The sequence below is a fragment of the Heloderma suspectum genome, chromosome 2 (assembly GCF_057233095.1).
Source record: "Heloderma suspectum isolate Gila_16-S chromosome 2, 16-S_ref, whole genome shotgun sequence".
Taxonomy (NCBI): Eukaryota; Metazoa; Chordata; class Lepidosauria; order Squamata; family Helodermatidae; genus Heloderma; species Heloderma suspectum.
This window is the reverse complement of record NC_139459.1, coordinates 325297146-325321969: the sequence shown is the minus strand read 5'-3', so window position 1 is coordinate 325321969 and position 24824 is coordinate 325297146. Positions and strand designations below refer to the sequence as shown.

Sequence of the window (24824 nt, the reverse complement as noted above, 5' to 3'; positions counted from 1 at the left end):
ACAAACTTCATCTTTCTGGGAACACATCAGGGCTATTCACAAGCAGCGTCATTGGGAGCTTTGGATTTTTTTTAAATGAAAAAAATAAAGGAACTTGTCTGCAGAGGACCCTGCTACAAAATACTGGGATTGTTTACTCAAGTTCCACCTTATTAAAGATTAGCTAATATAAGCAAGCAGGCTATGGTACTTTGAAAAAGAATGTCTCGATTCATACCCATTCACAAAAGAATCATATCCCCGTATTAGTGTGAACTGGCTGTGCCAGTGATTTTACTTCCATGCCTGCACTTACTTTGCTTTTTTTCCCATACACTTGCAGCTAATTAAAAGACGATTTAAAGTAATGCAATGAAAACTGAACAAAGCACAATCATCCAGTATGCTAATATCAAAAAGGGAAATATAATTACCTGGAGTAGTCCCCTTTAGCTTCCTATAATTTGGGGGGAAAGTAATGATGTTAAAATACTATTTCTTTTGCAATGGCTATGTGTTAAATATAGACATCACACCACAGTTTAGAAAACAAAACAAAAAACAATTCATACTTTTTGAGCAGACTCTGGCCCCATATGCAAGTTGAAAGGATGACACTGCCTTACAAGGTTTTTATTTATTTATTTGTTTATACACACACACACACACACACACACACACACACACACTTTGTCCTTTGAAAAGAAACATTTAGCCCATCCTTGGAATGTTCAGCCAGAAACTGAAATTACAAGGAAGGTCAACCCTTGTTAACAGTCTGAGTTCATTCAAAACACCACCAAAGTTCAGAAAGTCAAAGCCATCATCAGTTTGCTGCTGAATTTTGTCAATGAAAATCTAAGCCTCTCATTAAGAAAAAGATACAGAAGAAAAATAAAAACACAGTACAATATGTGCAGTGATGAAGATTACTCACTGGAAACAACTATGTGGCAAATGGAACTATGGCCCTCATCAGCATGTACAGATACTATTTTAAAAATAAAACTATCTTTTGGTGGGGCTTTTTTAAAATGTGGAACTGATGAGAGAAGTTTAAAAGTCTCTGCAGTAATGTTCAGCATCAATACTGCACTTTCCCTCTCCACTTCACACACTTTTTCAGGTATCCAATATATCTACATATTGTCACTTGCATTTTGGAAAAAAAATATTTATGCTAGAAATATGATGTAACAATGTAACGAACTGAAATCACTTTATGCAACTCCCCACCTCCAAACACATCTTCCTCCATATACCTCCTAGTTCACCTCAAATGTTTACATACTAATACCTCTGTATCATCTTAGCAAACTGGCAGATTTGCAACATTTCAACCACAAATATATTGTTGGGGTCAAGGGGGAAATGTATGCATCTACAATTTATAACAAGTACATGAACACTGATGCAGAAATGCCAAAGTTTAGAAGTTAAAAGTATTTTAAAAAGTGCACTGCAGTTGCAGATTTAAAACACCCCCCCCAACACACACACACACAGAGAGAGAGAGAGAGAGAGTGAGTGAGTTAGGGAAGACCTTACCTGTAAAATCAAAGCAGCTAATCTGAAGATGGTCTCACTTTCCACCTCAATATGCCCCTGTTTAAATAGAGAGGAAAATATTAAGTTGACACAGCTGAAGTCTGCAGCACTGGGGTCCCCCCCCTGGTACATTGAATTTGTTAGGCTGTTACTAGTCAGCACCACTGGTCTTCCTTCAGTGGCAGATCATACCATTACAGCAGAAGGGGTGGGTGTAATTTGAGCTGTAAAGTTGGGTAACTGGCTGCATAGTGTTTAACAGACAACCAGAAAAATCATACTGCAAATAAGAAAAGCAGGATACAAGGGAAACTGACATAGGGATTGCCTGCAATCTTTGATGAATCACAGCTTGCCCTTACAACTTTAGCACACTTGGACCCTACAGGTTTCCAACATCTGCTGGCTGTACTGACTGGATTCTGTGCTAACACACCTCTGTCAGCTGAGTATTCAGCTTTATGTAAATACAGACACGCACGTACAGTGCAATCCTATGCACATTTACTTGGAAGCAAGTCCCACTGTCTTCAATGGGGTAAGCGTGCATAGGATTGCATCTTGGTTCTCCTTGTGCGGTGAGGTTTGGTGAGGTCTCTTGATTCAGCACAAAAAATGATTTCTAAATAAAAAATGTAACATATTACGTTCAAACATCTCTCTAAAACAAAAATACTACTATTCTGTTTGCAATGAATTATCATAATGTTAATAACACTTTTGAATGTATAGAAGTCTTTTCTAATCCCTAAACCTTTCATCTGTGTGACAGCTGGGCTGGATGGTTGCTTGACTATCCATTTCACAAATGGGAAACTGAAGCTAAGAGGCAGTGAACTGATCAGTAAAACTATCTTCCCTTGGACAGGTAATCAGGATTTAGATCTGAAAAGCCAATAAACCCAAGAACCAGATGAATGATGTTTTTAGGGTGGCCATGTTTTAAAGAAGTTTTTACATTGTTTTAAGTTTTAATTGTAAGTTACCTTGGGGCTCCTATTTGGGCTGAAAGGTGACTCATAGTGTCCTACAGTCTTATATTTGAAGGTGTCCTCTATTTGAAGGGCTGTCTGGTCCAAGTCCAGTTTAAAGATAACGGGCAGTAGCCAACAGAGTCACTGCGCTTAAGCAATTGATGCAGTGCTAGCGTAAGCGACCTGTAGTGCAACGCCAAGGGCATAAGCTGGCATGATGGGTTTCCCCAGAAAACGTGTTGCGCCAGCTTACGCTACTAGTGTTGCACTAGATATCACTTAAACTAGTGCTACATCTATTGTGTAGTGGCCCTGTTGTACACTGCCCAAAGAACCCTAAGAAGGGAAAACAGGGGCCTTGAAGCTACCCATCAGCAGTTAGCACCTACTGAGCAGGAACACAGGTCACCTGGTCACAGTCTATCCCACCATGGTTGAATTATTGTATTTCTCTTTAAATTGGAAACATTGTTTCTAAATTTGCATCTATACATAAATCAACAGAGGCAAATTTTATGCAACTATGTGTCCTCTTTTGTCCTCTTTTTTGGTGATGTGTAAGCGGCCAGCCTACTTCTCTCAAAGCCATCCTCCTCCAGTCTAAACCCCACAGCCTGCTGCCAGGTTCTGCACTGCTTCTTTTTAGGCCCATACAGATTTTAGAAATCAAAAGTTGGCTTGACTAGCCTGCAGCCATTAAGGCTGCTGTCATAAACAAAAGTACTAGTGAATAAATCCCATTGAAAGTGGTGGTGGAGTAAATTCTGAGTAAAATGCTTCGTATTATGTTGCACGTGAGTGTAAATGGCTGAATGTGGATGTGAGCCCAGGTTTCTTAGATCCAAGATCATATGTGACGTACACAGTATTTCAGTTCCCATTTACTTTTAGTGCAATATTTATTTGAGGGAGAAAGGGCGAAATTAGAAGCAGTAATTACAAGCAGTAATAACTCCATTGATGGCACACAGGATAACTGTCTACTGATAGAGAAGCATTTGGTTGCAGAGAATAACATACATCATGAAAGGGCAACCTCTGCAGCCCAGAGATATTTGGGCTGCTCTGTGAGCCCCACCCACTCTCCTCCTTAAGCTCCGTTCACTGGCCTGGAGGCAATGGGGGACCTCATGAGGAAATGGCGAGAGGAATCCCCTCATCTCTGAACTTTGTTCAGTGATAACAAGGGGATTTTGGGGAGCGGCAAATTCACTTGCCCTACGTCTTCTCCCCAGCAGCAGGGGAAGCCAGTTCCCATTATTTATGTTGGATCACCCTCCCGAAGTGGTTGCCAGGAACCAAATGACATATGGGTGTGTGGCCTCATGCAGTTGACACCAGGGGTGGGGCCATACCCGTTGTTGTCATACAGCCCATAGAGGGTAGAGCGGGGAGGTAATTCAGACCATTATAGTTGCCTGTTCTTGGCATACATGCCCAAAAACATATACGGCATTGCTAGTGCAAAGTTCAAGCTTTTGCAAATCTTACATAGCTTATGGGGGATATATAGGTGCACAAAGGATGAAGCATCTGAAAGTAGGGAATTTGTCGTAAAACATGCGAACACATTTCAGGGCATGCTCTTTTGTATTATTTGTTTGGATCATGTGCACAAAATGTGCAGAATATGCAACCATCATTCTTAATCACTAGGAGCATTTATCCTCTGTCTGATTAAAACATATTTGTAATCTAAATAATGATTGATGCTGGATGTATGAATTTTAAAATAAAGTGGATAGTTTGCATGTATTTTGGACATCTGTTGACTGAAAGTGGGAACTGGGTTACTTATTATATTTTCTAGCTGCCTAACAACTTGGGTTTGCTGGGTGACGTATGATTTAACCATTTAAAGCAATTAAAACATAGAATCTGTAAAATACAATCAAAATATACATTAAAAATCTAATACAGAAGCCGTAATAGAATGAAGAAAATAACCCAATCTCAGAAAGTTAAAATAAACTAAAAAAGGCAAAGCACATCCCAATCATATAGAAAAAGGCAAGGAAATAAGTGTCTTGTGTTATTCCAAAAGTCTTCAAATAGGGTAGTTCAGCTATCTAAAAGGAATTATTTTGCAAGATGACTTGGAACTGATAACTTGCTTATTAACAGATGCAAGACTGGAAGTCATTACAGGCTCCTTCTAATTTTGAACCAGATGGGAAATGAGTAGCATCATTTACAGAGGCTGTATTGGCATGGGAAGTACTCAGCGGATCAGGGCTATCCACATAACTCAAAATCCTTGCTTCAGGTTAAAGGGTGTCTTGAAACACATTTATGGCACTACTTTAAATATGAAAACTTGGTTCTAGTTTTGCTAATCTGCATTAATAGTGAGGGGCACATCAGTGAGGCTTGCTAAATAAGATGTAGAACCTAAATCATGTGCCTTTCATAGTGTGGGAGCCAGCGTGATGTAGTGGTTAGACTGTTGGGCTAGGGAGCCCGGGGTTCAAGTCCCCGCTCAGTCATGAAGCTCACTGGGTGAGTTTGGGCCTTGCAGGCTTGTTGTGAAGATAGAATGGAGAGGAGGAGGATCATCTATGCTGCCCTGGGCTCCTTGGAGGAAAAGGCAGGATATAAATGTAGCAAATAAATAAGTAGTGTGGGAAAGAGAATTTCAGCAGATCTAGCTCCACCCACCAGAGCGCTGCAATAATGAGAACATTCATACCCACTGAAATGCTCCAACTCTCATGAAACTATTAAGGGGACAGGAGCCCCTGTCCTATATTGAAGCTGGCAGTTCTTGCTGATAAGCATCCCTGGGGGAAACTGACAAGATGACACAACTTTATAAAAATAATTGCCACACATTTAGAACTTCTATACCTTGGTATATGAATATCCCCAGAGATCGCCCAGTTTCATGGCATAAGTACAAGCAGACATATATTTAAAACTCAGACACTGGCAAAAGGTTCCATGGGAACTTATGGATAGTAATGCATAATGTAACACTTCAGTTCATCCTATGTTCAGAAAGTGGAGATAGATATAGATATATATACACGCACAGCAGGCAAAAGGGAGGATTAATGGAGAAGCCCAAATTTAGGAGCCATTTTCCCCTATACAGTTGAGGATGGTATTTCTTACTTCACAGTTGTATATTTCCCAGCATATGCTGTTCAAAAAGCTGGTGCATCATATTTAAATCTAAAATATTTATGCGTTGTGACACTTGGGGTGATTTTTTTTATTTTCCCTGCTTCTCCTGCAAAGGCTCAGAATTATTTTAGCACTTTTGCTCCAGAGCTTTCATTATTCTTCCAGACAGTCTTCTTGTTTAAGATGCATGTTCCAACATACCAGTAATTCCAGGTCTTTTATCTCAGCCTTGCTAATCCTACTCTTTTTTTTTTAGGAGCGCTAACTTAAAAAGAGAATGCTTTTCATGATAGCCTACATGGCTCATTTCTTAAAGGGCCTAACAACCTTGCCTCAGATAGTTTGCACCAGAGTCTGGGATGAACAACAACAAAACATAACTAACAAGTTATAGAATCTCGGCTTGCAGATCTCAACCTGAACAGGCTCATATGCCCTTAGTAGCTGTGAGGCATATTGGACATAGCTTTTGATGACATGGGGAAATTTTACCTGTGGAATGTCTCCAGAGATCCTAAAAGTAACAATAGCCCTATCTAAAAAATGAGACCTTCAGGCAAACTTGGTTACAAGTCCATGACTCAGCTTACTGTCATGTAAAATAGATCCAGCGCTTGCATATATCCTAGGGGCACTACGTTGCTGTTTCTTGTGAAGGATTTTTGTAGATGAAAAAGTCAGTAAAGCCAGTATGACAATTATGAGTATCATGGTAGATAGTACATATGCATTCTCAATACCTGAAAAATGTTTGTCAAGAAACCTGGGTCATTTACCAGTGTATGTTATGGTGGAAGATTCCGCCCCTCCCCCCAACACATACACACACACAAATCTGTGTTTATGATGCCTTCTTGTGGCACTTGGTTTAAATGCTAAAAATGGCAAAAACAGAGCTCCTTGAGGTTGATTCAGATTACTACTTTTGATATGAAAGCATCTCACCACGTGTTGTTCCCCCCCTCCATTTTACATGGCAAAAGATTGTTTTGCAAGGACCTCCACGTTCCAAGATCACAAATTCCCTCGTGCTGAGCAAGGGCAGCTTCACAAAGCCATCACAACTTTCATGTAAGAAACCTCCATGTACACTGTCACATGTGATGAATGCAATCAATATATTTTACAGCTTGTACATACCGCAAATCAGATATGTTTGCACTGGTTACGCACACAATAACGTGTGTATAGTTGCCATGTCAATTTGCTGTAAGTCAGCCTATCCCAACCTGGTGCCCTCCAGATTTTTGGGACATCCCATCAGCCCCAGCTGGCATGGCCAATAGTCAGGAATTCTGGGAGTTGTACTCCAAAACATATGGAGGGAACCATGTTGGTCATAGCTGCTGAAAGTGATTTCTGCGTAGGAAGTGATCACATGTAAACATCACTAGAAACAAGTGGTTTTTAATATGGGAATTTGAGATCTTGGTGTGCATTTATGTGCCATCTTCTCATATAAAGATTGAAGGGATGAAATCAACTCTCAGTGACTTTTCCATCAAACATGGCCAGGTATATTAACACTCAGCAAGGCTATGAGGGCTAAGAATCCATTCACACTCTGGGAGATATAGGTTTGTATAATGGAAAAGCGTTTTCTTCAAGCTAGCATTTCTGTAGCTTCATTCTGTAGCATTTCTGTAGCTTGCCTTGATTTAATATTTTGCTTATAAATAGTAATGTTAAGTTCACTGCTCCAGACCAATTTGGACAATTATTCAATGCCCCTTTGCAAGAGCCTTCTACCTGAACTGGAAACATAAGCCCATATTAAAGATTCAAGTCTGGCAAAGATTGTAAGTCTGACAATTCCGCACATAGCAGTCTTATGAAAAATTCAGTGGGTGACAGACAAGAAATCCCTGCGCTGTATTTACCTCAAAACAAGACTTTATTTCATAGAGAAATAAATGAATAAAATATCAAGTGCCCTCTTATGTTTCCTACATAGGAACAAACAGAGGATTGGGGTCCAGACAAGAGAAATATATGTATTTTAAAAATAGTAAGAACATCTACAAAATTAGATAAGCTTCCAAAAAAGTTTCTAGATTTCAGCTCATCTGTTCCTTCTCTGAAACCCTTCATTTGGGATAAACAAAAGTCAAAACTGGCCCAAAAGAGTCATGACAAATGATGGCAGTGTGATGCCGACCAACTGACTCAACATTGTTTATTAAGATGACACAGATAAACATGTAGTGACAACACCAACATAAGCTGATCTCATATGAGTGTCAATGAAAAGGTTGGCATTTTAAATCTGGTAACTAGCTCCTCTCTTAACCAAAAGAGGTAATTATGGGGTGACTTGCAAATTTGGAAATGAAACTACAGTTTAATTCTGGAACTAACTTCAATTATCAAAAACAAACCTAAAGTAAAAACAGTAATTTGATATTGCTATAATTGTACAGACGGTATAAGTGTGTGTATGTGTGCGTGTGTGTGTGTATGTGTATGTAAGCCAGTTCGCTGGGCTGGCCTGCAGGATGAGTAGCATGAAAACTGGATACATTCCTGGAATCACCCAAAATGGCAAGGAAGTGCTCATTATCTATTTAAAAACCTTTTTACCCCAGTTTTCCCCTCCAAACAAGGAGTCACTCAAAGCAGCTTACAAATATAAAAACAAAAGCAATCATTTAAACACATTAACAAGCTAAAGGCGGTAGCAAACACAATGAAAACAACAGTCAATAAATAAAATTAAGGTTTGCATATGGATATAATCGAAAAGCATTTGGTTCTTATAAGTTGCACGTGTCAAGAAGCTCAAGCAGAACTATTCAAAACAGAATGGAAAGAGATGTACTTTTCATTTAGACACAGTATTGTCCAATTATGTTGTATATAGTATTAAATTAATAAGGTAAAAGGTAAAGGTGTCCCCAACCAGTTGTGTCCGACTCTAGGGTGTGGTGCTCATCTCCATTTCTAAGCCGAAGAGCCAGCGCTGTCCGAAGATGCTTCCGTGGTCATGTGGCCGGCATGACGGAACACCAAGGTGCACGGAACGCTGCTACCTTTCCCGCCAAAGCGGTACCTATTTATCTACTTGCAATTTCTTGCTTTCAAACTGCTAGGTTGGCAGAAACTGGGACTGAAGACAGGAGCTCACTCCGTCACACAGCACTCAGGTCTCGAACTGCTGTCCTGCCGACCTTCCAATCTGCAGTTCAGCGTCTTAACCACTAAGCCACCGCGGCCCCTTCATTAAATTAATACTCCACTGAAATACTCCAGCTTTACCATAACATGCAAGTATGGTCAAATGCATGTGGGGGGCTGTTTCTGTCTCCGAGCTGAGCTGAGCAGAGGAAGCTGCTCCAGCTAGTCTAGGGGCTATACAAGCAAGGAAGCTCCCAGAGGGCAAAAGATCAGAGTGAGCAAACAGGGAGAGCAAACAGGAGTTTGCTAGGGATGCTTGGCAGGGGAAGTCAAGGAGGATTTTAAGAAATTTATTTTCTTGTAACACACACTTCCATACCAGTGGGACTCTGTTGTTAACCTCCAGTGAATAGGGGACAAAGCACAGGCTGTACAATCAGAAAGCTAGAAACATAAAGGGAATAGAGACTATGGAAGGAAAGGACTCTCCAGTGGTGGTGACCCGCAAGGTCTGTGCAATGTTTGTTTTCTTGCCTGAGATCAACATGGCCTACACGTGCAACAAGTGCAAGTTGATCACATTGCTGGAAGAAAAAGTAAGAGGACTGGAGAGGCGAATGGCGACCCTCCAGGGGATAAGAGAAGACAAAGAGTTCTTAGACAGGATGGTGGAACTACAGCAGCAAAGTGAATAACAAAAGCTAGAAGAGCAACAGCAAGCTGAGGCAGAAGAAGGAAATCCTGAGGTGAGGAAAAATGCAGTAGAGGATATTCCTTGGAAAAGGGTGTCAGTTAGGAGCAGAAGAACTAGAAGCCACTCTACACCAGTGGAAGCATTGGAACTATGGAACCATTTCAAGGTACTTGAGGATGAGACTGGAGGATAGGGATGGGGGAGAATTTCTCCCCGAAACTTCGGGGGGTCGAGTGCCAACACATTCGGTCCTCCAAAGGTTGTTTGGGGAGAAATTATCTGCCCCCCGCCCCCCCCCCCGGGATGGGACTTACCTTTCACGAATGTTCCTCCCGGCGGCGGGTCCCGGCGGCGGTTCGGCAGGTCTTCGTCAGGGGCAGGGGCGACAGCCGGTCTTTCGACCGGCTGCCGCCGCCGCCATTACAAGAAAAGTAAAAAAAAAAACACGCCCCTGTGATAGGCTACGTTAATTGTAGCCTATCAGAGGGGCGTTGTTTTTTTTTTTCTTTTGAAGTTCGTGGCCGAGGAGACGGGGCGCTTCTCCCCAGCCTGAATTTCGGCCGGGCGAGGCGGGAAGCCTCCCCCCCCCCGGCCTGAACTTCGGGGGGAGCAGCGAAGCGCCTCCCCCCCACCGCGAAGCAAGCTGCAAGACCAGGTAAGTGACTTTCGTACACTCCTACTGGAGGACAGCCTGCAGAGGAAGAATTACAGGGGAACCTGCATGAGAGTGAGCAAGAGGCTGAAGGTCAGTCAAGCAGAGGTGATAAAACCCAGGCCTACGACAAGAAGAGTAGTAGTAGTGGGAGACTTCTTGCTGCGTGGGATCGAAACCCAAGTATGTTGTGAATAGCCGTGGTCTCGCCAGGTATGCTGTCCCCGGAAGGACGGATTAGAGACGTGACTGAAGGGTTGCCTACCCTCATAAAGCCCACTGACAGGTATCCCTTTTTTTTCATCCATGTGGGAACAAATGATACTGCCAAGCAGAGCTACGAAGAAATCACATCAGACTTTGAAGCTTTGGGAAAGAAACTCAAGATCTTTGTGGGCCCAGATAGTTTTCTCATCCATCCTTCCAGTAGTTAGAAGAGGGATTGAAAGGGAAAGAAAAATACTCTTTGTGAATGACGGGCTATGAAGGTGGTGCCAGCGCGAGAGATTTGGATTCTGGGACCATGGGCTATACTTCCTGGAATATGGAATGTTGACAAGGGATGGGTTGCACCTCACAAAGGCTGGGATGAATGCGTTTGGCCACAGCATAAAGAACTTCATCCGGAGGGCTTTAAACTGAATCCTACGGGGGAGAGAGATGTAAAGTTGAGGGTAACAATGGATGAAGGCTCATGCACCACAACGGAGAGAACAGCTCTAATAGCACTCAGTAATAGTCTTCAGAAACATGTAGGAAGAAAGCCAGACTATAAAGCACATGGTCTTCGATGTCTATATACTAATGTCCAGAGTATGGGAAACAGACAGAACGAACTTGAACTCTTAATGCAGGAGGGAAATTATAACTTGACAGGTGTAACTGAGACTTGGTGGGATGACTCTCATGACTGGAATACAGCAATTGAAGGATATAACTTGTTCAAAAATAAGAGGAGGAACAGAAAGGGAGGTGGAGTTGCACTGTAAGTTAAAAATACATATCTCTGCACAGAAATACAGGAGGATGAGCTTGGTAGCTCCATTGAGAGCATCTGGGTTAAAATGAATGGAGCAAAAAATAAAAGGAACCTGGTGGTCGGAGTCTATTACCGGCCACACAATCAAGGAGAAGACGAGGATGAAACTTTTGAAAAGCAATTTGCAATGTTTCAAGGAAGCATGGTATAGTAGTAATGCGGGACTTCAATTTCCCTGATATTTGTTGGAAGACAAATTCTGCAAAACATGGCCCCTCCAGGAAATTCCTGACTTGTGCTGGTGATAACTTCCTTCTACAGAAAGTGGAAGAAGGAACTAGAGTATCGGCTATACTTGACTTGATCCTAACCAACAGAGATGACTTAGTGGATAAAGTAGCAGTTACAGGAACTCTGGGAGAAAGAGACCATGTTATACTTGAGTTCTTGGTTCTAAAGGAAGCAAAACCTAAGTGCAGCCAAACCCATACCCTGGATTTTAGGAAAGCTGATTTTAATAAACTCAGAACAATGATCAGTAAGGTTCCATGGCAAGCGACTCTAACGAGAAAAGGAGTCCAAGATGGGTGGGAGTTTTTAAAAAAGGAAATTCTCAAGGCATAATTACAAACCATTCCAACAAGAAAAAAAGGCGGAAGACAACAGAAAAAGCCAATGTGGCTTCACAAAAAGCTTAGAGATGACCTGAAAAAAAAGGACACATATAGGAAGTGGAAGGAAGGACAAGCTACAAAGGAAGAATACAGGCAGGTAGCACAGAATTGCAGGGATGGCATCAGGAAGGCTAAAGCTGAGAATGACTTGAGGTTAGAGAGGGATGCTAAAAGCAACAAAAAGGCTTTCTTCAGATGCGTGCATAGTAAAAGACAGAGGAAAGAAATGGTGGTTCAGTTATTAAAGAAGGATGGCAAAATGATAACAGATGACAAAGAAAAGGCAGAAGTGCTCAATTCCTCCTTCGCTTCAGTCTTCTCCTGAAAGAGGGTCTATGACCCCCTTCGCGGAGGCTGAAGGGGCAGGACTGCAGCTTGAGATTGATAGGCATATGGTCAAGGAACACCTAATTACTTGGAATGAGTTCAAATCTCCAGGGTGAGATGAACTGCATCCTAGAGTAATTAAGGAACTGGCAGAAGAACTCTCAGAACCACTGTCTATTGTCTTTGAGAAATCATGGAGGACGGGTGAACTGCCAGATGACTGGAGGAGGGCTAATGTTGTCCCTATCTTCAAAAAGGGTAAAAAGGAGGAACCTGGGAACTACAGACCAGTCAGTCTGCCATCAATACCTGGGAAAATTCTGGAGCAGATTATAAAACAATCAGTATGTAAGCACCTTGAAAACAATGCAGTGATTACTCAAAGCCAACATGGATTTGTCAAGAACAAATCCTGCCAGACGAATCTGATCTCACTTTTTGATCAGGTAACCTCTCTTGTGGACTGTGGGAATGCTATAGACATAATATACCTCGACTTCAGCAAAGCTTTTGACAAAGTGCCCCATGATATCCTGATTAGCAAACTAGCTGAAGGTGGGCTAGATGAAACAACTATCAGGTGGATCTACGGTTGGCTACGGAATCGGACTAAAAAAGAGTGCTTATCAGTGGGATCTTGTCCAACTGGGGAGAGGTAACAAGCGGGGTGTCAAGTCCCTTAGTTCTCTCCATTCACAGTCACATACTCCAAGGCACCAGGCTTCAGGCTCACTACTTTATTAGTTAGCTACCAGGTTCCTTACAAATGCAAATCCTCGGAGACTCTCAGATTACAAAGGAAAACAACTGCTCCAATTACAAATATCAATAGAGGAGCCAAGTGGGAATCAGAGATGTTGCTGGCAGTTTGAACAAGAACTTGCCTGCCAGAATAACTTAGGGGGGAATGCCTCCCTTACAGTTGTTCCCCCCTACGTAGGCTATCACGCATAGTCAACCGGGTGGAATGTCTGAGCTCTGCTCTAACCTTTCCCACTTCGCTCTGCACCAGACTTTAGCATCCCTCAGGTCACACCCTGCACTTTCCTCCTCCTCCGGGACCTGGGTTCTCACAGGGGATGAAAGGGGAGGGCCTTCAGGTCAAGCCACCGGCAAGCCAAGTTCCTGAGAAGAACGCCTATCCATATCTCCCCTAGTTCTGGCTGTTCCCAATCTGAATCTGAGCTGCTAACTATCTCCACATGCTCAGAATCATTCCTGACATGGAGTACCACGGGGCTCAGTCCTGGGCCCAGTGCTCTTCAACATTTTTATTAATGACTTGGAGGAGGAGGTGCAGGGAATGCTGATCAAATTTGCAGATGACACTACATTGGGCAGGATAGCTAATACCTTGGAAGACAGAAACAAAATTCAAAGTGATGTTGACAGGCTGGGCAGAAAACAACAGAATGAAATTTAATAGGGATAAATGCGAAGTTCTGTACCTAGGAAAAAGAAACCAAATGCACAGTTACAAGACAAGAGATACTTGGCTCAACAATACTACAAGTGGGAAGGATCTTGGAATTGTTGTTGATTACAAGCTGAATATGAGCCAACAATGTGATGTGGCTGTAAAAAAAGGCAAATGCTATTTGGGGCTGCATTAATAGAAATATAGCTTCCAAATCCTGGGAAGTACTAGTTCCCCTCTATTCAGCACTGGCTAGGCCTCATCTGGAGTACTGTGTCCAGTTCTGGGCACCACACTTTAAGAAGGATGCAGACAAACTGGAGAGGGTTCAGAGGAGGGCAACAAAGATGATCAGGGACCTGGAAACAAAGCCCTATGAGGAGAGACTGAGAGAACAGGGCACGTTTAGCCTTGAGAAGAGAAGACTGAGGGGAGTTATGATAGTGCTCTTCAAGTACTTGAAAGGTTGTCCCAGAGAGGAAGGCCAGGATCTCTTCTCGATCATCCCAGAGTGCAGGACATGGAATAATGGGCTCAAGTTACAGGAAGCCAGATTCCGGCTGAATATCAGGAAAAACTTCCTGACTGTTAGAGCAATACGACAATGGAACAAATTACTTAGGGAGGTTGTGGGCTCTCCAACACTGGAGGCAATGAAGATGAAGCTGGACAGCCATCTGTCAGGGACGCTCTGACTTGGATTCCTGCATTGAGCAGGGGGTTGGACTCGATGGTCTTATAGGCCCCTTCTAACCCCACTATTCTATGATTCTATGGCTTCTGTCAATCTGCTGCACAGGCTGCGTTCAGACACAAAGCTAAGCCACGGTTAATGTTACCCATCAAGCTCATGTGCTCCCCCTTTTCCTCTCTCCCTCTAGCACAGCCTCAAGAAGATTGAAAGTCTTTGCTTCTGTTTTCAGTTAGCCACAGTTTAGTGTTACATCTGAACCCTAAATGGTGCTTAATCTTAACTAGAGTTTATGAAAACAAGCCAGCTTTGCCAGGTTCAGACAACATGGCAAACTATGATTAGGACGAGGGGGAGGAGAAGTCTGCAAGCCTGGGAGGAGGCTAGGCTCATTCTTGTAAAACTAAACTATGACTTAGCATTATATCCAAACTGTGTCAATCCACTGCAAGAAGACCAGATGCCCACTTCTTCATAGCAGCGAAAGAACAATGTGCTTCAGAACAGTACACACTATTTATTATTTCTGTGTGGGGCTATATTAGGCCTGAGAATTACTTCTTGGTGGTATTTCATATATATTTTAAAACAAGATGATGGTACTATATATAGGCCAAAGTACGTGTTTTACAGATGACTGTAGTTTTCAGTAGGAAAGATGGGTCAAGAAAAACACGCTTCTCATTCCTGCAGCTTTTAAAGCAAGCAAGGGGAACCTCTGGCCCACGGGGAAGATACAGCCCGCCAAAGTTCCCCATCCAGCACAACAGCTTCTTTCCCAGGCCCCACTTCCTCTCCTGACAGGAAAATGTTCTCCTCTCTGATCAGCAATTAACTGGAGAAGGGGGCATGGCCTGGAAAGGTAGCTGCTGAGTGATTCAGTCTTCCTTACTTCTGAACAGACATGCAGAGGCTTGTCCTGCTTACTTCTGAGTAGGCTTTAAATTGGTAAGAATAACATTTTGGTCCTACAGATGGAATGCAGCCCATAAGACCTTTCCCATATTATAATTCAGCCCTTAAACTGAAAAAGGTTTCCCCACTCCCTCTTTTGTCTGTCCACGCACTTCACATTATGTTTGTCTTATGTTTAGTTTTGCCTTATGCTCCTCAACAAATATCTCACATCCTTCAGTGCTGTTGATGTACTGTCCACTGGACTTTAAATTCGGGAAAAAAGAATTTAAATATTTTTGTTGACATACACTGTTGGCTCTGGATGGTTTGGTGAACTTTAGAGTTAATGAGGCCTTAAAAGCTTATCTTTAAAAATTGCTCAAATAAATAAGGTCAATGAGCACTAATTAGGCATTAAACAGAATTAAGACCAAGGCTGCTTTTTCAGCCATCATGTTCAGCTCATAGCACACAGTGATCATTTACTCAGCAATTAAACAATTTATTTATTGTCGTGTTCAAACTGTTTGCCACAGAGGAGAATTCCAGCTACGAAAGGATTCCAGGCAGTATCCCAGAATGCACTTGGTCAGTCTCAGGTACCCCAGAAAAAGGATGGGAATTTTTACAGCAGCCACCCTTCCCTAACCTGGTGGCCTCCAGATATGTTGGATCACAACCCCCATCGTACCCACCCTTGGCCGGGGATGATGGAGAATGTAGTCTAACACATTTGGAGGACACCTGGTTGGGGAAAGCTCTTTTAAAGGTTTTTGCCTGTTTTAGAACATTACGATCCATCCTTCACACTTCTGTAGGACGTTAGAGACAGCCCATGTTCAGAAATGTCATTACCTAAAGTCTCTCTTATTTTCTTTTGCAGCTCTAATTGTAGCCTATCTTATCCATAAGATTCACAGTGGGCAACAGGACTTCTTGAACATCTTTATTCTCACAGCAAACCTGAAACAGTGGTTACAGTTATTCCCATTTCACAGATGGGTAACTGAGACTGACCAGCAATGACTTAGCTAAGGAAGACTAACTGCTAATCCTCATTTTAGAATTTTGCATTGGGGTACAAAGCAGAGGTACAAAATCAGTATGTACTGTGCCATAAATGAAGTACACACATGGATATTCTTTGGGATTTAACATACACAGGAACAGCAACCAGGGAATGGCAAGATCCTTACTTGCATATATCTTACAAGGACCAAACACACACACACACACACACACACATCACCCATATACCCTTTACATGATATATGCTACACAAGTATTTTGTACTCAGGCATGAAAGTAAAGTGACAGTCTACACTGAGTGGAAACCGGAGACCAGATCTCTCAAAGTTAAGACTGACTCAACCACTTTGCAAATACACCCACTTTTCCAAGATTACTCAAAGAGTAGTGGAAATGTAAAAACATAGAACATAAACCTGCACAGCCATTTGTTACTGGATTAGAAAGAAGGTAAAAAGTTCATGCTCAAGATGCATGAAAGCACATGTCACCCTACTGAACGTGTCTGCAGTAAAGGTGATATTCTGTTCTTCATCTGGCTAAAAATATGTATCCAAAGATCTGTCATGGGGTTCTTGTGTAGTATCTGAATTAATCTTTGTACAGAAATGCTGGTAGAAGGAGCTTTCCTGAGATCTGTTAAGGTTTTGGACCTTTTACCTAGATTTGCTAATAGTTCATCAACATTTTTATCTTTCCCTTCCTCCAAGAGGAACTCAGAACAGCATTTAGCCTTGCAACAACCCTGTGAACAGTTTAGCTAAGAGCTCTGACTTGCTCAAGGTCACCCTTGAGCTTCACAGCCAAGCAGGAATTTGAACCTGGATCTCCCAGATGCAACCCCTACATACTCCAGTCACCACAACAGACTGGCTCCCAGGTGTGCAATAGCCCTTATTTTGGAGAGGTTAATAAAACCTGAATGTACAGAATCAAGAAGGCCTGAAAGACACCCTGAAAAGGGTAAGGCTCTACAGCATGCTAGAAACAGATAAACATCAAATCAATTGATCAAATCAAAGAACGAGAACTGGCTATCAGAGTGGAAGAGCAAAAGGATGGATTCCTCCGTGTCCTTTTCATTTCAATACTTGAATTAGAAGGAGCCATAGAGAGTCTGAAGCAAAACAAAACCGCGAGCATTGATGATTTAAGGGCGGAACAGATAAATCAGTTTGGACCTAATACCTTGGAGTGGCTCCAGCAAATGATGAACACCTGTATTACTGAACTTAAGATTCCGAGGCTTTGGAGACAGGCTAGAGTGGTAGCCTTGTTGAAGCCAGGAAAGGAACCAAGTGATCCAAAGAACTATCGACCAGTATCACTCCTCTGTCATCTTTACAAGGTGTTGGAGTGAATGATTCTTAATCAAGTGGCAGAGACTCGATCATGAATGAGCAAGCTGGTTTTAGACCAGGAAGGTCATGTTGCAGACAAATATTGAATCTTACACAACACACAGAGGATGGATATGAAAGAAAACTAATCACTGGGGTGGTGTTCATTGACCTTACTGCAGCATACGATACGGTCAGTCATAGAAAACTGCTGCACAAGATAGACAATTTTACTGGAGACCATATGCTCACCAGGGTTATAGGGAGTTTCCTTCAAAATAGAAGGTTCTGTGTGACTCTGAATGGTAAGAACAGTAGATGGAGGAAGCAAAAGAATGGATTACCACAAGGCAGCGTACTCTCTCTGATTTTATACAATATATATCCTAACAATCAACCTGCCCTGGCCAATATGTGAATGTTTATATATGCGGATGATACAGCAATGGCCATACAAGAACCAAGTTTCGATTAGTGTGCTGTAAAATTATCACGGGCTTTAGACAAACTGGAGCGATATTATGATAATAATCACTTAAAACCAAATCCAAGTAAAACTCAAGTATGTGCCTTTCATCTTTGTAATCAAGATGCAGGAGTTGAACTGGATATTACGTGGAGAAGGAATAGATTACAACATTGCCCAACACCTAAATAATAGGGTGTTACGTTGGATAGAACGCTTTCTTTTAAGCAACATTGCCTGAATACTAAGGCTAAAGTATGTGCTAGGAATAACATTATCCGACAATTGACAAACTATACATGGGGAGGCCAGCCAGCTATGTTACAAGCATCAGCTATGGCTTTGAGTGTCTCTACTGCTGAATATGCAGCACCAGTATGGAACGCATCAGCACATGCGAAGCAAGTAGATATTGCTGTGAATGAGGCAATGCGCATAGTGACGGGATGCCTCAAACTGACGCCCGTTAATAAACTATATCCTCTTGTTGGCATTGCTCCACCTAAGATTAGAAGGGAAGTAGAAGCAGATGCCGAAAGAACTAAGTAAGAGACTGACTCTCGTCACCCTTTGAGTGGTTATATTCCCCCAATTCGTTGACTTAGATCGAGAAAGAGCTTTATGTCAAGCACTAATATCCTAGAGGGGCCAAAGAACAGAATCGGATAAGTAAATGGAGGAATGAGCGTACAGACTTGAGTATTTTAACGAAGGAAGAAATGGCTGCTGGAAATACTCTCCCTTATATAGTTTGGAGGAAAATAAACAGGATGAGGGTGGGGGTACCAAGGTGTAAGACAAATTTATTTAAGTGGGAGTTGCTGGTTGACGACAATACATTACGTGAATGTGGAGAAACCCAAGACCCAGCGCATCTGATGGTGTGTCGATTACTGCCGGAGTCTTGTACTGTTGACGATCTACAGCAAGCTAATGATAAAGCTGTGGCGGTGGCTACATTATGGCAGGGCAAAGTTTGATCTGGACACGAAATAAATAAATCAAATCAATTGCAGTCACAGAGACTTCAAAACCAGCACCAACATGAGCATAGAGTCATGGAGGACAAAAGTGCCTTCCCTGCAGCCATAAACTTGGTTCTGTTCCTAGAGGCTGGTGTCATCCTGAGGAGACAACAATCTGTGTGAATAGCCTCAGAGGTGGACTTTGGGGAAGATGTCCAAGGCCCCCACTCAGGAGAATGAGCAGGAGGGTCCCGAAATGAAGCAGGGCTTTCTTATCACATGTTGAAGTAAGTGAAGTTATACACATTACCATCTAAAGAGCCTCCCCTGCATTAGACCATTAAGTTCAGATTCTAGAATTACCTCACACCACCACTGATCACATATCACAAGCCACCAGGGAGGCCTGGTCTACACATTCTGCAGAATGAAGTGGCAATGAGCGGGCGGAGTCTTGACATGGCAGAATGCACTGCTTAATTTCAGGACTAGAGATGGGACATCATTTTGTATAATACTCCCTCAGGTGCACCTACCCCACCTCAGCAAACAGAATGCTAGCACAGCAGGGAGTGAACTGGGATAGAATATTTTCCAATTATGTATTAGTTTTTAGTTTGTAGAGAGTATTTACATGAAGGGCTGTTAAAAATGCCCCCCACCTGAAGTCTGAAGTGGAACAGTCCACTCTTATCACCCCAGGTGTCTCTCACCTCATTCTGTTGCATGTGTCGACTAGACCCATAGCTATGCTTGAACTGAGCTTTGAAATCAAATTCCCAAGTGCAAGATCAACCTTCTATACCAGTCTTCCCCAACCTTGTGCCCTCCATATTCATTGGACTACAACTCCCATCATCTCCAGTCTGCATGGCCATGCCGTTCTATATATCCCCCACTCCCTTCCATTATCAGACTTCTTTGTCTTTTGTGTGTGAGATACACACACACACACACACACACACACACGGGAAACTTTACCTAGCACGCTTTCTCTTGTCACAATGACAAGAGAAATCCCACCCTCTGAACTCTGTCCTCCCATATCACTGCTTCATCACTGCTTATCTGCTGTGCACGTGTTCACAAGGCTGAAGGATGTATCTGCTCCCACTGTGACCTCTACAGTCATCCAGGACAGACCAATAGTTCCCTTTGTAACATGAGGGTGTGTAGAAAGGCTAACTAATGCTGCAATCCATCCTATATCAAATTACCTATGAGTAAGTCCCATGCAACTCAATGGGACTTACTTCTGGATAGACATGTTAGGATCGTGATGTAAGTACCATCGTTTCCCCTATTTCCGAAGTTCAGAGGGAAGAGGGATCCTGATGGAGCCAAAACAGCACCATCCACACACAAGATGGAGGTATCAGCAGATTTGTAGGAACCCAGATTTTGCATTAGTACCAAAAACATCTTTAGGAAAAAACCCAAAGGGGGAGGGGACCCCAAAAACAACCCAACAAGGACCAAGTATTTTTAATGACCATGGCATACTGACTGATTGTTGGGGGTGTGGAACAGAAAACTGTGAGGGAGGGGAGGGGGCATGGTTGGCTGAGTGGAACTCTGAACAGGAGCATTCCACACCGCAGCCTTTTATTACAGATGCCACTTGTGCAAGTCTGTAATGTTATTTAAATACACAAAGAAATTAAATGCAAATGCAAATTAAATCTCATTCATTTGTAGGTGCTGACACATGCAGATCCGAAGCAGGAGGGGGAGGGTATACTTTACCAGGCCCAGGCTGTAGCCCCATTACCATGGAGGAGAAAAACTGACGATATTTATGGAAACGTATTTTGACTTTATCAAATGGATGAGGTGTAATCATCAGTTGGCAGGTATATCATGAGATCGATGGGTTTCCACTCCATCTGGCTAAATCTGGTACCATCCATTGTAACAGAAGGGTAGCAGAATGAATACTCAGGGACCGTGCTGCTGGTAAGATTTACAGGCCCAAAATGTGTGTGTGTATATGTCTAGGCAAGCAAGCACATGCATACACACACACGAACACCCATAATGTCATTTGGGGGGCATGATAGAAAAGCCACAGTGTGAGCCATGGTATACTTTCAGAAATGCAGAAAATGTAATTTCAGTATTATAATAGAAACTTTTTCTTTCATGACTCATGAGACTGCTTGTATGGGATGGGATCATTGCTATGTGTAGCTGGGGCCTATGTTACAAGTTTGTACTTCCCCCACCAAATGATACTTGGGCCCTGAACATTTGGCGTGTTTGAAGCAAATCATTAAATATTCTAGGAAATTAATTGTGTGTAGAGCTTGGGACTCTGGCATTCATGGAAAGATCTCAGTATGCTGGATCTGTACTTTCTCATCTTGTCTTAGTCACCACCCCCATCCTCCTCCTCCTCTTTTGGAGCTTGTACAAGTTCTATCTTTAGGAACAGAAAAGATAAATCCAGTCTCTGCAATGTATATTTAAGTAGGCACGGACAAACCCAGAACACCCTTTGGTGCAAAAGAACACTCCTCTCTTCCAGACAAGAGACAGGGAGAATTGTGAAATGTTTATTGTAAAACTTGCAAGAGCCCTTGACGTTTTTGGTTGCTGCTTTTTTCTTGCAAACTGGCAGGTAGCCAGACTTTGTAAACACTCTTAAGACCAGCTTTCGGGAGTTCTTTTTCCAGCAATGCTAACTGCATAACTATGGAGTGTATATCCTGAATAAAGAAAAAGAACAACCATAGTGACTGAGAATGCAATCCTATGTGTAAATACTTGGATGTAAGTCCTGTTGTATTCAATAGGGCTTACTCTCCAGTAAGTGTTTTTAGGACTACAGCCTGAATTAACCAAGAGGGAAATTTACTGATGGATTTTAAAGTTTGGGAACACACAACAAATCAAATATATTGTTGCAGAACCATATCAAATAATTCAGCACATGGACACTGAAAGCGTATTTGTTTTAAAGTATTTTTTTTAAGTACAAGTGATTTTTTAGCTAGAATGTAATGTGTTTTTTCCAACTCTGAAACAAGCTTTTCCAAGGTCTCTCTTAAGAAAAGACTCCAATTAAAACTAACCTGAGCCTACAGAATATGTTATAACTAACAGCATAAAGCTTTCAATATTTTAAGCAGACATATCCATTCCATACACATTTATCTAAACTTCTCAGCAGAGCCTACTATAAAGTTTAACCAGGATTTTCCACACTATCTGGAATCATTCAAAGCAGTTTTCCAATTAAGATCCTTGAAGAACCAGTTGGTCAATGAAAGATGAAAGATATAAGGCAACAGAGATATAAAATATACTGACTTCTACATCTACTATCATTAATAATGTTCCAGCGATGGTATTCTACAGTACAAAAGAACACTCAGGTATGTGAATCTCTAAAGCAACAGCAGGGTAGGAAACATCTTCCCCCCTGCGATCACCGGAGCTGCCCCACTTTGCTGCCAAATCTGCCACTGCCACACTGCCGATTTTGCTGCTGAAATTCTGGCACAGAAGGAAAAAAGTGACAATCTTCCTTTAAAACATGCACCTTGTTGCAAAGTGAAAATCATGCTTCCCAGAGTGTGATTCTACTTCCCAACAAGGTGTGTGCTCCTTGCATACCTTAACAGAAAATTGCACCATTGCAAATGTGGTGGCAGGGGTGGGACACCAAAACAGCCAGGACCACATGTTGCTCACCTGAGTTAGGGTGGGCAACCTGCAATGCCCAGTGCCATTTCTTACTGCTTGCCATTTTTTATGGTAGCTCTTGTGCAATGTGGTCTGTTGCTCACATCAAATGGATAAGGCTCGCCACTCATGGGTCACTGGAAAAATGAGGTCTCTTCCTCCCAGGTTGATGGAAGCCCAGGTATTATGTGACATTGTGTATAACAAGAACAAAATGTTGAGGTTTTGAATTGGTGTCAAGAGGTACTTATGGGCAGGATATGAGCTTATAAACTGAGACTTAATTCAGACAAGACAGATGTGTTCTTCGTCAGCAGAGGCACAGATTCTGACATACCAATTCAATCAGTTTGGGATGGGGTTGTACTCCCCTTGAAGAATCAGGTTTGCAGTTTGGGGGTGTTCCTGGACTTTGCCCCTGGATGCTCCAGTGGAGGCTGTACCAGGACTGCCTTTGCCAATTTTAGGCTGTTGCATCAACTACATTAATTATTCTCTTGCTCTGTTTTGCCAGATGGTAAACATCTTTTTTGTTGTTTTTGGCAGGCTTTTGTTATCTCAAGTATATAAAAAAATTATCTGCTTCTCTGTACTTATGCTACCAGGTGACCTCCATGGCACAATGTGCCTTCTATCTCTCCTGGATAAAGTTAGCCTTGCTGCAGTTATCCATCTTCTTGTAACAAATTTCTGCAATCTGTTGTGTGTGGAGCTGCCTTTGGAGACTTAGAAATTTTAATTGCTTTAGAACATCTGCCAGATGTGTCCAAAGATTACTAACCTGTGAAAATGTTTACTAGCCTTTAGATGATGCTGTGACCCTCCAGTTTCATTTCTGTGTCTAAACAGCACTTTTGGCGAGTTCTTTTTTTTAGCGTAAGGAAAATGCGGCATTTAATTGTGAAAGCAAAAGAAAGCATGATTTCATCTTGTGTATTTGTGCTATTCCACTGTACCACCGTACCACCTAGAGGTTATGGAGGAGAAAAGCAGGAAAGGAAACGCTCCTCATGTAGTGCTCAGATCTCAATTCTGCGACAAAACTGAAAGTAGATAAAGCAGGTTAACAGCCTCATGTAGAAAAGCTCATGCTCACCAAAACATCCATGTGCTTCAAGTGATGCTCACACTTACACATAACCTGTTTGCTATCTCCAAATGTCTGAAAGGCTGCCACACAGTGAAAAGGCAGCACCATCATCCTACCATGCCTCAAGCATCATGGCAAGGGGCAACTAGTGCACAATGTGAACCCATGCAAAAGGAGGCTGATATTATGCAGCTGGCAAAGCTTCCAAGCAGTGAGCACTGCCTGGTGAAGTGAGCTGCCATTACACCTTCTCTAGAGGTTTCCAAGAAGAGTCAGGAAAAAATCTGCTACACATGAGGCAGGGTTAGGTACTGCTAGGTCTGCATCTACAGTAGTTCGCCATGCATAGAATTTCATGTGGAACCTGGCATCTGTCAGAGAATGTTGACTCCTAAGAAATTTGGCTTTCATTGTCCAAAAAAGACAGTTCAAGGTTAATACGATGGCTATCTGCCTTATCTCCCATGCTGTCCAGTCATTTTCTCTCTAACCACGTAAACTCTTCCAATAACCCCAGTGTACATTAATTATATTGATTCACAGAATTTATTTTATGTATTAATTATTTATATTTATTATTTTTATATCCCACCTTTCTTCCATCATGGAACTCAATGTAACTACATGTGGTTCCCAGGTGCTCTCCCCTCCAAGCACTGACCAGACCCAAACCTGCTTAGCTTCAGCAAGGTGGCTGCCCCATGTGCCTTCAGACTATGCCCTATTTTGAGCAAAGGATTTCAGTTCCTCCGGTACAACGTTTCCCCCCCCCCTTCAATGTGGAGTGGGGGGCGTGTGGAGAATAAACAACATTATTGGGCTACCTTATATATAGTAAATAGTAATAACAATAATCTGCCCTGGGTACAGGAAATCAATGGAATAGTTGACTGTTGAAGTTCCTTCTAGATGGAATCACAGGGCTGAAGTCAGAAGTTCATTGTCCAAGATCAGATTATCCCACACAATCTGACTAAAAGCATGCCACAACCAAAGAGTAGGAACCAATAAGAACTAGTATAACAACTTAGGTGTGGCAAAGCTGGTAGCTCAAGCAATTTGCTAAACTAGAGCTAAAGCGGAGGGCAAAAAATATCCAAGGTCACTGGCAACCTAGGTTGAGCAACACTTCTTTCCTATGGCTGTATATCATGGGCAGGCAACGTTTAGCCTAC

The 24824-nt window shown here is 42.3% G+C and overlaps 1 protein-coding gene across 2 annotated transcripts in view; it reads right to left on the bottom strand.

The window, feature by feature from the left end:
- FRMD4B (FERM domain containing 4B) overlaps positions 1 to 24824 on the bottom strand; it is a 177842-nt gene that overhangs the window by 99277 nt on the left and 53741 nt on the right. For both annotated transcript variants that reach the window (XM_084840423.1, XM_084840424.1), the window contains exons 6-7: positions 1528 to 1584; positions 414 to 436 (exon numbers count right to left, since the gene is read on the bottom strand). In XM_084840423.1, the coding sequence (XP_084696549.1) occupies positions 414 to 436; positions 1528 to 1584 (80 nt within the window). The remainder of the gene's footprint in view (positions 1 to 413; positions 437 to 1527; positions 1585 to 24824) is intronic.